At 47.4% G+C, this 16,439-nt stretch overlaps 1 protein-coding gene across 1 annotated transcript in view; it reads left to right on the top strand.

The window, feature by feature from the left end:
- LOC137562603 (complement C3-like) overlaps nt 1–16,439 on the top strand; it is a 168,623-nt gene that overhangs the window by 83,202 nt on the left and 68,982 nt on the right. The window contains exons 23-25 of the mRNA XM_068274107.1: nt 2,636–2,725; nt 4,465–4,668; nt 4,763–4,838. Coding sequence (XP_068130208.1) covers nt 2,636–2,725; nt 4,465–4,668; nt 4,763–4,838 — 370 coding nt within the window. The remainder of the gene's footprint in view (nt 1–2,635; nt 2,726–4,464; nt 4,669–4,762; nt 4,839–16,439) is intronic.

Below are 16,439 nucleotides of genomic sequence, written 5' to 3'. Positions count from 1 at the left end.
TAACAGAAAATCACAATCAAACTAGTACTTTAAGCTATCAACAGAATCTAGCTAAGTGTAGGATTACAGCTCCAGCTGGTCCCGGCACACTTAAGGATCTGACTAAGGGTCTGAGTGCTCCCACGTTGTGTTCGCAACGCCAGACAACCAGCAACTGAACATTCTGCAGTATATATACACATAAGGCTGCCCTGCACCTCCCCAAGTGCTGGACCAATGAAAGGTGAAGCCAGCGTCAGCTGACTAGCCTGGTCAGCTGACTCACTTCTGGCTGTCATATAATCCCTGCCTGAGTGTGCGCGCGCGTCACTCTAAACCTGGAGGGACTATGTGTCCCAGCCACACCAGCACCGCTCTGCGGTGCCTCTGCAATGGGGCCATGGGCGATAACCGCCGCGTCCAATGCGGCGGTTTTTCCGCGCTCCGCCATGCCCTGCACGGGGACAGCCGCCTCAGACTGAGTGGAGGCGGCTGCCTCCCCGTGCTCTGCCACGCCGTGCGCGGAAAGAGCCGCCTCCCGTTGACTCATGGCGGCGGCTCTTCCACGTTTCTTAACAATATAATAATAAGCTTTTATCAGAAAAACCCTTCCTGGGAACACTCCTAGGAAGGATTTTTCTGATAATAGTCTATTATTATATCAGCATCAATGTTTTTAGGAGGTGGGGGGGGGGGGTAACCACTTTGTTAAAGAGGAACCGTGACCAAGAATTGAACTTCATCCCAATCAGTAGCTGATACTCCCTTTTACATGAGTAATCTATTCCTTTTCTCAAAAGGATCATCAGGGGGTGCTGTATGATTGATATTGTGGTGAAACCCCTCCCACAGTGTGATGTCAGCGCATCGCAGCACTGAGGTACTAACATCACACTGTGGGAGCCTTGTTGCCTTGTGGGAAATTCCAACTTCCAAAAATGCAAGCACAGCAGCTACAGTAAAAATGTCGCCATGTGATACATGTCAGAATGTAAATCAGGGAGAGGAAAGATTTTACAATGAGCAAACACTGACTAAATCATTTATACATAATTTTTGCTAAAATGAAACACTTTTTTATTACATTATTTTCACTGGAGTTCCTCTTTAAGGCTATCTGAGGGGACACCGAGCCAGAAAAAAACCAAACGCTGTAAAAACAGCGCAGGAGATTTGGGCGCAGCCGGCGCCACCATAGGCCGTAATAGGAATAACAGCTATAGCAGCACTCAGTGAGTGATTTCGGTACCCTTAAAAGACGGAGTACAAATGACGTTTTTCCCCCACTATCTATGGCGGCCTGGAGGGAGAATAGTAATTAACGCTGCCGAGACTTGTGCAGGAGCAGGGTGAGCCATTTAACGGCTTTAGCCTGTGCCCAAATCTTGCGGTGGCAGTTTTATAGGTATGCGAAAAAAGGACTTTGTGTAAGACATACAGTAGGTAAAGAGGAAGGTTAAAGTTAGAGTTGGGTTGAGAATGAAGGTTAGTGCTAGAAGTAAGAATAAAATAGCTCACTTAGGGAAAGGAGGTTGGGAGCAAAATAGGGATGACAAGGTGCACATATTCCATACTAAGATTAGTGATGAGCATAAATTTCGCATAATCATCATTTTGCATTGTAACTCAAAATTACGATGTAAAAATCCTAATGTGATATTTCGGGAAACCTTGTCATTAATTTCATTTGTAAACATAATTAGCAACCGTAATTTGGCGTAATTTTTGCATCATTTTGTGCTGACTTTAAGGGTTAATAGCAAAGCCCCCCCCCCCCCATACATGTTGTCGTCACCAATATTGCTACATATTGCTACATGTTAAGGAGAATAGTGGGAACAAGACAAAGGAAATAATATTTCAAAAAGACCTTGAAGTTTTTGAGAAAATCGATTTTAAAAGTGCACAGAAAAATTGTTTTTAAACTGTAATCCTTCTGAATTTAGAAACCAATTTTCCTTTGAATTTTTAAAAATCGATTTTCACAAAAACAAGGTCTTTTTGAAAGCATTTTTGACTTGTTCCCAATATTAATATATGTTGCAATTTTGGTGACGATAGCATGTACGGGGGCTTTAACCGTTACAGCCGGCGAGAAATTACGCAAAATTTATGCAAAATCACAAATGGACTATGCAAAATCAATTTAATGTCCAAATCGTAATTACGTATGGCTGTAATTGTGAAAATTTACGTGAAATTTCTGGTAATCGTAATTAGCTGATTATGATCATCCAAATCCAGGATAACAACAATGAAAACAATCATTTGATGGTCTTAAAGGACAACTGAAGTGATAGGGATAAGGAGGTGGCCATATTTATTTCCTTTTAAGCAATACCAGTTGACGAGCTATCCTGCTGATCCTCTGCCTCTAATACTTTTAGCCATAGACCCTGAACAAGCATGCAGCAGATCAGGTGTTTCTGACATTACTGTCAGTTCTGACTGTATTAACTCATGCTTGTTTCAGGTGTGTGAATCAGACACTACTGCAGCCAAATAGATCAGGCCACTGGAAATAAATATAGCAGCCTCCATACGCTTCTCACTTCAGGTTCCCTTTAAAGTCACCTGTCTCTGACTTAACATTATCTACTGCTTATAGAACCCTCTTGTCACAACTATTGACTTCTCTCCCTCTACATTCTTGCAGCTTCCGGAGCCCAGGTAGTTGTCATTAGTACTATTCCTCCAAATGATATTGTTCCAAACACAGAACCAGAGACCTACATTAGTGTGAAAGGTAAGTGGTCTCATGTCTGAAGCTCAAGCAGTAGATTAGTGATTGTATTAGGTTGTTGCACAATACTGAACAGTCAGTGGCTCATTGGTTGTCATGCTTCACTCGCATCTCTAGATACTTGGTTTCCAACTCTGGTTTTGTAGCTCTAGGATCCTAAATTCTTAGCTCTAGAATCCAGCATTTGTAGCTGTAGGATTGTGGATGTATAGCTCTAGATATCCAGGGTTTGTGGCTCCAGATATCCTGGGTTTGTGGCTCTAGATATCCTCGGTTTATGGCTCTAGATATCCAGGGTTTGTAGGTCTAGGTTCCTGGGTTTGTGGCTATAGATATCCAGGGTTTGTAGGTCTAGGTTCCTGGGTTTGCGGCTCTAGATATCCTAAGTTTGTAGGTCTAGGTTCCTGGGTTTGTGGCCCTAGATATCCTGTGTTTGTAGATCTAGGTTCCGGGGTTTGTGGCCCTAGATATCCTGTGTTTGTAGATCTAGGTTCCAGGGTTTGTGGCTCTAGATATCCTAGGTTTGTAGGTCTAGATAACCTGGGTTTGTAACTCTAGATAACTTTAATTTGTAGCTCTAGATAACTTGGGTTTGTAGCGCTAGATATACTGGGTTTGTAGGTCTAGGATCCTGGGTTTGTGGCTCTAAATAACCTGGGTTTGTAGATCTAGGTTTCTGGGTTTGTGACCCTAGATATCCTGGGTTTGTAGGTCTAGGTTCCTGGAATTGGAGCTCTAGATATCCTGGGTTTGTAGCTCTAGATATCCTGGGTTTGTAGGTCTAGGATCCTGGGTTTGTAGCTCTAAATAACCTTGGTTTGTGGGTCTAGGTTCCTGGATTTGTGGCTCTAGATATCCTGGGTTTGTGGCTCTAGATAACTTGGGTTTGTAGCTCTAGATATCCTGGGTTTGTTGGTCTAGGATCCTGGGTTTGTAGCTCTAAATAACCTTGGTTTGTAGGTCTAGGTTCCTGGGTTTGTGGCTCTAGATATCCTGGGTTTGTGGCTCTAGATAACTTGGGTTTGTAGCTCTAGATATCCTGGGTTTGTAGGTCTAGGTTCCTGGGTTTGTGTCCCTAGATATCCTATGTTTGTAAGTCTGGCTTCCTGGGTTTGGGGCTCTAGATATCCTGGGTTTGTAGGTCTAGGTTCCTGGGTTTTTGGCTCTAGATATACAGAAATAAAATGCCCATTCCTAATTCTGCGGAAATTCCAATTGCTGCCAATGCCAATTTCTGTTTTTCCGATTTTCCAATTTCCGATTTTTCAATTTCTGTATTTCCGAGGAGTATTTTATTAGTCATTTTTTGCATCAGAGAATGCAAAATCTGAAAAAAATAAATAAATTATATATATATATATATATATATATATATATATATATATATATATATATATATCTGTTTAGTGTTTGGTTTAAAATGACCACGGTGACCCAATTTTGGCAGAAAAATTCTGCATTCTCTGATTGATCCAATGCTTCAGGGTTCTGTGATTGGACTAAAATTACTGTGTTGCGGTAAATCGGATTTCCGCAGAAATTTTGATTTCCCAAATTCCGATCATTAATGCCCATTTCAGATCGGAAATGCGGAAATTTCAATTCTGTGGAATCCAAATAAGCATCCCTAGTGGTCTTGTCTGTCTACAAGTTTGGCCCATAGACCAGCTCTTGACTGATACTACTTATGTCCCATCAGCATGTTCTTTCACCTTTGTAATACGTACCTATTGTAATTCCAGGAAGTCTTCTTGGAGAAACTCTGGAAAACTCCATTGATGGCACCAAACTGAAACACTTGATCACAGTACCGTCAGGTTGTGGAGAGCAGATCATGATGAGCATGACCCCAACAGTGATCGCCACTCGCTTCCTTGATGTTACTAACCTTTGGGAGACCATTGGGTTTGAACGCAGAGCAGAGGCTATTAAGAACATCGAGCAAGGTGGGCATAGTATGAACCTGTGTTTCTGGATTGTGTTAACACTAAGAATGACTTGAGTGAGCTCACATGGGTCCTCCACCTTCGTGTATCTTAGGATACGTCCAACAGATGACTTATCGGAAACCAGACAACTCCTACTCTGCATTCACTAACCGGCCTTCCAGCACTTGGTGAGACAATTGAGTCATTTAGTCATATTACCTCTGTACTATTCTTCATATTGTATTTTCTGTCTTCATCCTACATGCCTTAGGCATAGAACACAACACAATATTGACTTCAATCATCGATCTCATCACGTTAATTAATATATTTGCTTTTTTTTATAGGTACAGGAAGAACTATTAGACAAAATAGCAATTATATACAGTATGTGTGTATATTGATATGACGTTCCAGTCTGAATGATTATAATTCAGAACTTCAATTACAATGCTTAAAGCTGACCCAAACCAAACATTTTTTTAATTAAAAATATTTAGTTGCACCACTCTGACACATACAAAGATAAATAAACACTCCTGTGACAATCCAGCCCCGCGATCCCGTCGAGATCTGCTCCCGTTAGCGTACGCAGGAAGTACGGGCGCAGACGGACAACGAGACCGGTTGCTGGATCGTCAGAGGGAAGAAAGTAAAGGGCGACAGAGCGTGCCAATCCCGTCTAATCTGCTCCCGTTAGCATACGCAGGAAGTACGGTGAACAGACTGACAATAAAGATTGGTCGCGCAGCTGCCGACAATATGTAATGGGACAATCACTCACCAATCCCGTATTACTAGGCCACTGTTGCCATACAGGTCTCATGCACTAGAGACTGCTGGAGGCAAATTCACTGTGTGCGTAGTAAACGGTTAAGATTGGTTGGAGGTGCCCATACATGTACAATTTTGATTGTATATACAATCTGTAAACTAAAAATATCGATTTTGCGCTGGAAATCTGGTAAATACACTGCCACCACTGTCCGGTTCTATGGAGCGGACAGTCTCCAACGCTATCATAATACGGTAGCCAGCCCAATCACGTTCAACACGCTCAAGTCACCGTTCGGGGAATAATCACTTCCGACGGCTTAAAGACTGTGAGCAATGTGACGTTAAAGAAAGGTTACTGGGTCCCTATATGATGCAATCTCGAATTGTATTTATAATCGAGAAACAAAGTTATCGATTTCGCACAGGAAATCTGGTACTAGCTAATCCTAGAAGGAAGAAACGGTTATTTACAACCTAGCTAGCAAATCAACAATTTATAAGCAAATCATAAAACAATGCGGTAGTATGACTGACTCTTCAGAGGGCAGATTCGTTATAGCAGCAATCAGATGACCAGAAAAGGCACACAACTGAACGATAAAATCGTTAGTTTATTTCTAAACTACATACACACAGCTTATTTTAGAACAGATTGATTGGACAGAGAGAAGAGAGGAAGAGAAACAGAATGTCTGAATATACACAGTTCAAATACCATTATTGGTAGTCCATGCGGCAATCGCAAGTCTTTGGCGAAAGTCCCAAAATGGCGGTTGCCATGCGGCCAACAGGCCTTTGTTAGAAAGTTCAAAGATGGAGGTTTTGGCCCGTGTCCCTGCGGGCTGCCAGGATGTTACTAGGCATCAGATTGAAGGTAAAGGACCCTGGACTTTTGGATCATGTCAGTTTTGTTCCTCACTGTAGGTGGGAGGAGTTATGACACATACAAGTCCAGCCTTGCAATTTGAATAAGGCAATGCCCCCTTAGGCAGGGAGAGGTTTTGGGCCAATTCATATTTTGCCCGCTCTCAGCATGCCCGTAGGTAATATCAAAAACCCGAATGAATATTCACAATCAGCGTAAGTGTGTGAATCTGCTAATACCAAACACGAGGAGTCTGGATCGCTAATAGCACCGTCCCCCCCTTTCACCTTACTGGCACTGGTTCCGAAAGATCCAGAGGGCTGAAAATCTCTCAGGACCAGTGTCATGTGGAATCTAATAAACTCCGTGAATTTGAGGGAACTGCGATCTTGGGAACACCAGAAATATTACCAATCTGTGCCTATTTATTAAATACAGTTTCTACAGTTTTGTTGAATCTTGTCCAGATGGCGTGATAAGGATCATTCCTGTCTCCTTTCAACTCAGGCCACAAGGCAGCTATGTGTCGGACTCCTGCTGGGTCGGTGCCTATCAGGCTGGAGAAAGCTACAATTTGTGAGCTTCTGTCAACTGATATCTACCCTTCACCTAATGGATGAGGTCATAAACACCTCAGGGGGTCCCCTGTGCTGGCAGAGAGTATTTTCACAGGAGGCTAATTAACTGACCATGAAAAGATTTCTCCAGCCCTTTGGCGAAGGGAAAAAAAAGTGTATTTAAACCAAAAACTGTCAGTTTGGTTGGTTTGCGAAGAACTGGCGTTCGTACCTCCATGACGCATTCGATATGTCATATTGACGGCGTCACATCTCCCCCCTTTACAAGATTGGGGAAGGAGCGGTTAGCAGGACCTTGACTGAAGCAATACCAACTTGCTACTTGGGCTCAGTACAGCGGGGAAGCCTGGGTTCCACATGACCTTGGGGGTTGCCCTTTTTGTGTTGGTCAGTGGTTTAGCCAGGAGGCTACAGGGCTTCGCAAACGTCCTGTAGTATCCCGCTGTTCCCAGAGAGGCCTGTACCTCTGTCATGACAATCTGATCTGCATCTGGTTCAACGGTCAGATTGTCAGCTGACAGCTGTCCTAGTACCAGGGACGAGTGATCGCAGTGTTGCTCCCAAGTCGGGGGGAACTCAGGGATGTCATCCAGGTACGTGAGTGTACAACCGTGCTTGCTCTTCCACAGGTCGTTCCACGCCTGGAGAAAGGTGGCTTGGGCATTCATCATGCCAAAAGACATCCGCATCGAGGCGTTTAAGTCCAAGGGCAGGGTGAATGTGGATTCCAGGCGTGCCTTGGGCACGGTTGGAATCTGCCAGCAGTGGTGCTCAGCAGAGCTCGAATATTCGAGTAGCTCGAATATTCGAGCTCTTTTTCAGCTATTCGAGCTCGGTATTCGAGCTCCGAATAGCTGGAGCTATTCGAATGGGCTATTCGAGTGAACTTGAATAGCCCATTCACTATTCGCGCTATTCGAGCTAACAGCGCTATTCGAGCTCGAATACCGAGCTCGAATAGCGTCATAGCCCAGATTGATGTCCTTAGAGCCAATCAGAGGGCTCCCAGGCCCTCTGACGGCGGCCAATCACTGAGGGGGACCCTGGCCAGCCCCTACCCTATAAATAGCGGCCGCCATGTTCCGTTTCTCCGTCCTTGCCCGACTTTGCACAGAGAGATATTTGCTCCTTTGTGCGTTGGCTTAGCAAGAGCTTTATTGTGGTCATTTACCTAGCGTTTTTGCTCACATACACCTTCTATATACACCTATATTGTTGTTAGTTAGATAGACATTGTATTTTAGTTAGTAGCTTTTGTGTTACATAGAGAGAGACTCAGACAGCTGCTGCAGGCTTACAGCTTTAGGCCTCAGGGCCTTGCCTGTGTGGGCAGCTGTTCTCTCCTGTCCTCTGTTTATTTCTCATCTATACCAGTATTTCTGCTGTCCTTTAGTACTGATTGATTGTATTTTGTATTGTAGTTATATACTGTAACTGTATTAGGACACTCACTCAGTCACTGTTCATAGGCTACTAGCTCCTGCGTGTGCGTGCACTCACTGTCTGTGTACTGTACACACACTCTATTTCCTTCTGAATAGTTATATACTGTAACTGTACTAGGACACTCACTGACTGACACTGTTCATAGGCTACTAGCTCCTGCGTGTGCGTGCATTCACTGTCTGTGTACTGTAGTGAACACACACTCTATTTCCTTCTGAATAGTTATATACTGTAACTGTACTAGGACACTCACTCACTGACACTGTTCATAGGCTACTAGCTCCTGCGTGTGCGTGCACTCACTGTCTGTGTACTGTAGTGTACACACACTCTATTTCCTTCTGAATAGTTATATACTGTAACTGTACTAGGACACTCACTGTCACTGTTCATAGGCTACTAGCTCCTGCGTGTGCGTGCACTCACTGTCTGTGTACTGTACACACACTCTATTTCCTTCTGAATAGTTATATATTGTAACTGTACTAGGACACTCACTGACTGTCACTGTTCATAGGCTAGCTCCTGCGTGTGCGTGCACTCACTGTCTGTGTACTGTAGTGTAGTGGTGCTCAAATTCCCCTTTTTAAAATTCGAGTTTGGTCGAATTCGAATAGTAAATTATTCGAGGTCAGTCGAATATTCGAGTCGAATAATTTTTACTATTCGATTCGACCTCGGACTTCGAGCTCACTATTCGAGTCGGTATTCGAGCTCATTATTCGAGCTGACTATTCGAATTGGCCTTAAATAGCTTCCAACACTTGTTTTGAGGGTGAATGATGCAAGAAACATCTTTTTTTCCAAGTAACAACAGCAAGTGATTATGTGGGGATGTTCCTTTAAAAAAAAAAGGTGAAAAGAGAAGTTGTGTCCAGAATTTTGTTCAGTACTGTATATACTTCTTCTTCTTCTTCTTCTTCTTCTTCTTCTTTATCTTCTATCTTCTTCTTCTTCTATATCTTCTTCTTCTATATCTTCTTCTTCTATATCTTCTTCTTCTTCTATATTGTCTTCTTCTTCTTCTTCTTCTTCTTCTTCTTCTTCTTCTTCTTCTTCTTCTTCTTCTTCTTCTTCATCTTCTTCTTCTTCATCATCATCTTCTTCATCTTCTTCATCATCATCTTCTTCTTCTTCATCTTCTTCTTCTTCATCTTCTTCATCTTCTTCTTCTTCTTCATCTTCTTCTGCATCTTCTTCATCTTCTTCTTCTTCATCTTCTTCATCTTCTTCTTCATCTTTTTCATCTTCTTCTTCTTCATCTTCTTCTTCTTCTTCTTCTTCTTCTTCTTCTTCTTCTTCTTCTTCTTCTTCTTCATCTTCTTCTGCATCTTCTTCATCTTCTTCTTCTTCATCTTCTTCATCTTCTTCTTCATCTTTTTCATCTTCTTCTTCTTCATCTTCTTCTTCTTCTTCTTCTTCTTCTTCTTCTTCTTCATCTTCTTCTCCTTCTTCTTCTTCTTCTTCTTCATCTTCTTCTTCTTCTTCTTCATTTTCTTCTTCTTCATCTTCTTCTTCTTCTCCTTCTTCTTCTTCTTCTTCATCTTCTTCTTCTTCATCTTCTTCATCTTCTTCATCTTCTTCTATATCGTCTTCTTCTTCACTTATTTCTCTTTTCAATTTTTTTTTACAGAAATGCAGCTATTTTTGAGCGTAACAAATAGCTGGTGGCGCACGCATGTTGGAAGCGCCATTGTATGTGCTCCCTGGCAGTGGAAACACACAGACAGCAGGAGGTAAATTCAGCAGCAGGAGGAGGAGGATGAGTGTGTGGCAGCAGGCAGTCAATGAGGCAGGCAGCGTGACATAATAGCCCTGGTACCTAGCGGTGATACCAGGGCTGTAAATAAACACAACAGGAGGTCCCAGACAGCGGTCGTGCAGCCCACATCGTGTCCAATACACAACTGGGACAACACAGTTTTCAACCCGGGCACCTCAGAAAAATTAAACCTTTTTTTTTTTTTTTTTATGGTTTTTTGGTTTTGTTTGTACAACCAATTACACAGATATATAGCTATTGTTTGACGTAATAGCTGGTGGCAGAGTGGCAGCAGAATGTAATTCTGTGTACCCTGGCAGTGGGAAACACAGACCGACAGCAGCAGCAGCAGGAGGAATGGAGGAGTAATGTGAGCAGCTATTGTTTGACGTAATAGCTGGTGGCAGTGTGGCAGCAGAAGGTAATTCTGTGTACCCTGGCAGTGGGAAACACAGACAGACAGCAGCAGCAGGAGGAATGGAGGAGTAGTGTGAGTGTGGCAGCAGGCAGGCAGCGTGACATAATAGCCCTGGTACCTAGCGGTGATACCAGGGCTGTAAATAAACACAACAGGAGGTCCCAGACAGCAGTCGTGCAGCCCACATCGTGTCCAATACACAACTGGGACAACACAGTTTTCAACCCGGGCACCTCAGAAAAATTAAACCTTTTTTTTTTTTTTATGGTTTTTTGGTTTTGTTTGTACAACCAATTACACAGATATATAGCTATTGTTTGACGTAATAGCTGGTGGCAGAGTGGCAGCAGAATGTAATTCTGTGTACCCTGGCAGTGGGAAACACAGACCGACAGCAGCAGCAGCAGGAGGAATGGAGGAGTAATGTGAGCAGCTATTGTTTGACGTAATAGCTGGTGGCAGAGTGGCAGCAGAAGGTAATTCTGTGTACCCTGGCAGTGGGAAACACAGACAGACAGCAGCAGCAGCAGGAGGAATGGAGGAGTAGTGTGAGTGTGGCAGCAGGCAGGCAGCGTGACATAATAGCCCTGGTACCTAGCGGTGATACCAGGGCTGTAAATAAACACAACAGGAGGTCCCAGACATCGGTCGTGCAGCCCACATCGTGTCCAATACACAACTGGGACAACACAGTTTTCAACCCGGGCACCTCAGAAAAATTAAACCTTTTTTTTTTTAATGGTTTTTTGGTTTTGTTTGTACAACCAATTACACAGATATATAGCTATTGTTTGACGTAATAGCTGGTGGCAGAGTGGCAGCAGAATGTAATTCTGTGTACCCTGGCAGTGGGAAACACAGACCGACAGCAGCAGCAGTAGGAGGAATGGAGGAGTAATGTGAGCAGCTATTGTTTGACGTAATAGCTGGTGGCAGAGTGGCAGCAGAAGGTAATTCTGTGTACCCTGGCAGTGGGAAACACAGACAGACAGCAGCAGCAGCAGGAGGAATGGAGGAGTAATGTGAGCAGCTATTGTTTGACGTAATAGCTGGTGGCAGTGTGGCAGCAGAAGGTAATTCTATGTACACTGGCAGTGGGAAACACAGAGAGACAGCAGCAGCAGGAGGAATGGAGGAGTAGTGTGAGTGTGGCAGCAGGCAGGCAGCGTGACATAATAGCCCTGGTACCTAGCGGTGATACCAGGGCTGTAAATAAACACAACAGGAGGTCCCAGACAGCGGTCGTGCAGCCCACATCGTGTCCAATACACAACTGGGACAACACAGTTTTCAACCCGGGCACCTCAGAAAAATTAAACCTTTTTTTTTTTTTTTAATGGTTTTTTGGTTTTGTTTGTACAACCAATTACACAGATATATAGCTATTGTTTGACGTAATAGCTGGTGGCAGAGTGGCAGCAGAATGTAATTCTGTGTACCCTGGCAGTGGGAAACACAGACAGACAGCAGAAGGGCAGTACACAGCAGCCCACTGTAGGTGTAAAATGTGTGGCTGCAGGCGACGTAATAGTCAAACTGAACCAGGCTGGCTTAGTGAGCAGGAGCCAGGAGGTGGTAAAGGGTGGTAAGGCACATTAACGATGGTTCTTAGCCAGTTCATGTCCCCCTCTCGCCGACAACAGGGGCCAGGAACTCGCCTTCCACCCACGCCTGGTTCATCTTGAGAAACGTCAGTCTGTCCACAGACTTGTGAGACAGACGTGAGCGTTTCTCGGTGACCACGCCACCAGCTGCACTGAAGCAGCGCTCGGACAGCACGCTGGAAGGGGGGCAGGACAGCACTTCCAGGGCGTACTGCGCCAGCTCGCTCCAGATCTCCAGGCGCTTGACCCAATACTCCATGGGATCAACAGGGGCATCGCTGTCAAGCCCGCTGTAGGACCCCATGTAGTCAGCCACCATGCGGGTCAGGCGCTGGCTGTGACCGGAGGAGGATGCTGCTGCATCATGCACCTCCTCTCTAGTCACTGCTGCCGGAGCCTCTACAGTCCTGTAGAGCTCGTGGCTGAGAGACAGCAGGTCTGTGGGGCGCTTGCTGCTGGATGCAGGCACCTGCTGCTGCCTCTGTGCTGGCTGCTGGACAGTGGGGGTGGAAGGCTGGGGGAAGGCTTCCTCCAAGCGCTCAACAAGGGCCTGCTGCAAGCTCCTTATTTGTTGCGCTGGGTCTCCTCCTGCAGGCGGCAGGAACTGGCTCAACTTCCCCTTGAGGCGTGGGTCCAACATCATGCTGATCCAGATGTCCTCCCTCTGCTTCATCTGGATCACCCTGGGGTCCTTGCGCAGGCACGCCAGCATGTGCGCTGCCATTGGGAAGAGGCGGGCCACGTGTGCTGGCACATCGACGGCAGTGCTGTCCTCCTCATCCTCCTCCTCTGCCGCCTCATCCTCTCTCCACCCCCGCACCAACTCAGCTGCGCTGTGCTGATCCCCCTCATCAGCAGCAAGGTCAGGGACCTCCACCAAGTCCTCCTCCTCCTCCCCCTCAGAGGTGGACTGTGCAGCTGCTTGCCGCTCCTGCTGGTCCAAGGCTGCCGCTCCCTGTTCCAGCAAAGCATCGAGGGCCCTGTTCAGCAGACAAACCAGGGGCACCCACTCGCAGACCATAGCATGGTCCCTGCTCACCATGTTAGTGGCCTGCAGAAAGGGAGCCAGCACTAAGCACGCCTGCTGCATGTGCCTCCAGTCATCATCGGGGACGATGGACGGGATGTTGCTGGTCTTGTCCCTTCTCCGAGCGGCGGAAACAGTGGCCAGGGCAAGGTACTGGTTGACAGCGTGCTTCTGTTCAACCAGACGCTCCAACATCGCCAGGGTGGAGTTCCAGCGAGTTGGAACGTCAAGGATCAGCCGATGGCGTGGCAGCTCCAGCTCCTTTTGCACGTCTTCCAGGCTCGCACAGGCTGCAGCCGAGCGCCGGAAGTGACGCACAACGTTCCTTGCCGTTTCCAGCAGTTCGCCCATCCCCTGGTAGGTGCGCAAGAACTTTTGCACCACCAGGTTCAGCACGTGGGCAAGACAGGGGATGTGGGTCAGGTTTCCCCTGTCTATTGCGGCAACCAGATTGGCCCCATTGTCGGCCACCACCTCTCCGACTCTGAGTCCTCTGGGGGTCAGCCAAATCCTCTCCTGCTCCTGGAGTTTGGCCAACACATGGGTTGCCGTCAGCTTGGTCTTCCCAAGGCTGACCAAGTGCAGCAGCGCTTGGCAGTGGCGGGCCTTCATGCTGCTGCTGAGGCGGGGGGTTTGGCCAGGTGTGCCGGAGGATGGCAGAGGATCGGAGGAACCTGCTGCAGTTCCCCTGACCCTGCGGGGGGGCACCACCCACTGTGTTGCTGCTGCTGTGCCCGCTGCTGCTCTCCCATCCTCACCCCCTTCCACCAAGCTGACCCAGTGGACAGTGAAGGACAGGTAGCGGCCTGTCCCGAAGCGGCTGCTCCAGGAGTCCATGGTGACGTGGACCCTTTCACCAACCGCGTGCTCCAGCCCTCGCTCCACATTGGCCATCACAAAGCGGTGCAGTGCAGGAATGGCCTTGCGGGCGAAAAAGTGTCTGCTGGGGAGCTGCCAGTCTGGGGCTGCGCAAGCAAGCAGCGCACGCATGTCGCTCCCCTCCTGCACAAGCATGTACGGCAGGAGTTGGGAGCACATGGCCCGTGCCAGCAAGCCGTTCAGCTGCCGCACGCGACGGCTGCTGGGAGGCAGAGCCCTAACCACCCCCTGGAAGGACTCGCTCAAAAGGCTCTGGCGTAGCCTTTTGCTGGCACGGGAATCAGCAGACACAGCAGAGGAGGCCACTGAGGACTGGCTGCCAGAACAGGCCTCAGTGTCGGCGGCAGGAGTTGCAGAGGGGGGAGGAGCAGTGCGTTTCCGCACTCCTGCTGGTGCTGCTGGAGGAGCAGGAGGGCGGGTGGCTGCTGTTGCTGCTGCTGCTGAAGGCTGTGCAGTGATGGGTGTGGTGCCACTGCCAGCACCAGATGCCTTCAGCCTCTGGAACTCCTCATGCTGGTGGAAATGTTTCGCAGCAAGGTGGTTGATGAGCGAGCTGGTGCTGAACTTTAAGGGGTCTGCACCTCTGCTCAACTTCCGCTGACAGTGGTTGCAAGTGGCGTACTTGCTGTACACGTGGGCATGGTGAAAAAACGCCAGATTGGTGACAAAAACGACCCCCTACGGCATGGAACCGCTGCTGCCTGTCTCCCTGTGGTGGTTGGGGGGGGGGGGCTTGGGTGCGGCTGGTGGTGGTACTGGCAGATGCTGCTGCTGCTGCTGCTGCTGCTGAGCCTGAGACACCAGCAGGCTGTGGGACCTGCCTACTGCTGCCAATGCTTGCAATGATGCGCCTCCTTGCAAGGCCCACAAGCGCATCCTCCTCCTCCTCCTCAGAGCTGCTGAGGACGACATCCCCTGGAGGTGGTGGCACCCAGTCTCTGTCTGTCACCGTGTCATCATCATCCTCCCCCTCCTGAAACATGTCCTGCTGGGATGATGACCCCCCAAACTCCTCTCCTGATGCATGGATGGGCTGCTTGACTGTCGCCACAGTCTTGCTGTCCAATCCCTCATCCCCCAAAGTGCCCATCAGCATCTCCTCCTCAAGATCGCCAACAACAGCAGACAATTTACTCATGATGCCTGGGGTCAAAAGACTGCTGAATGACAGGTCGGCGAGTGACGGTGAACTGGCCTCCTCCCCAGGCCCTGCTGGGCGGCTGCTGCGAACAGGGGTGGTGGTGGTGGTGGTGGTGAGGGTGGAGGCCTCGGATGCAGAGCTGATGGCGGGCTGCTCATCCTCCGTCATCAATTGCACCACAGTGTCTGCATCCTTTTCCTCAATGGGACGTTTCCGACCCGGCTGGAGGAAAATCGGAGCAGGTGCTACACGCTGCTGCTGCTGCTGTGTCTCTGCAGCGTGAGTTGCAGATGCTTCTGCTGGGCGGCGCCCAAGGCGTCCACGGCCAGTGGCTATGGGAGGAATGTTAGCCACTGACGCTGCTGCTGCTGCTGCGGAACTGTGCATGGTGGCACGCCCGCGCCCGCGGCTTGCCACAATGCTGCTCCCTCTCCTCCTGATTCCCTTGCTGCCCTTCCCCTTGCCCAAACCGCGCTGGCTGCCACTTCCAGACATCTTCGATGTTTTGGGCGTAAACACAAAAGTTTTTGAAAAGGGCAGGTGAAAAGTGGGGTACTTTAATGGAGTGGGTTGGTGGGTGAGGTGACTGAGTGAGTGTCCCGACTCCCTAATACAGTAAGTAAGTAGTAACAGTCAGGAAGTACAGCTAGCAGTTACAATAATCAGTAGTAATCACAAGGAAATAGAGTGTGTGTACACTACAGACAGTGAGTGCACGCACGCGCAAACACGCGCAGGAGCTGGCCTATGAACAGAGAGTGAGTGAGTGTCCCTAGTACAGTAAGTAAGTAGTAACAGTCAGGAAGTACAACTAGAAGTTACAATAATCAGTAGTAATCACAAGGAAATAGAGTGTGTGTACACTACAGACAGTGAGTGCACGCACGCGCACACACGTGCAGGAGCTAGCCTATGAACAGTGATTGAGTGAGTGTCCCTACTACAGTAAGTAAGTAGTAACTGTCAGGAAGTAGAATTTACAATAATCAATCAGTAATCAGAAGGAAATAGAGTGTGTGTACAGTACACAGACAGTGAGTGCACACACACACGCAGGAGCTAGTAGCCTATGAACAGTGACAGTGAGTGTCCTAGTACAGTTACAGTATATAACTATTCAGAAGGAAATAGAGTGTGTGTACTACACAGACAGTGAGTGCAAGCACACGCAGGAGCTAGCCTATGAACAGTGACAGTCAGTGAGTGTCCTAGTACAGTTACAGTATATAACTATTCAGAAGGAAATAGAGTGTGTGTACACAGACAGTGAGTGCAAGCACACGCAGGAGCTA

This window comes from Hyperolius riggenbachi, chromosome 3 (genome assembly GCF_040937935.1).
Source record: "Hyperolius riggenbachi isolate aHypRig1 chromosome 3, aHypRig1.pri, whole genome shotgun sequence".
Taxonomy (NCBI): Eukaryota; Metazoa; Chordata; class Amphibia; order Anura; family Hyperoliidae; genus Hyperolius; species Hyperolius riggenbachi.
Note: the sequence above shows the minus strand (reverse complement) of the source record. Positions and strands in the feature narration are given on the sequence as shown.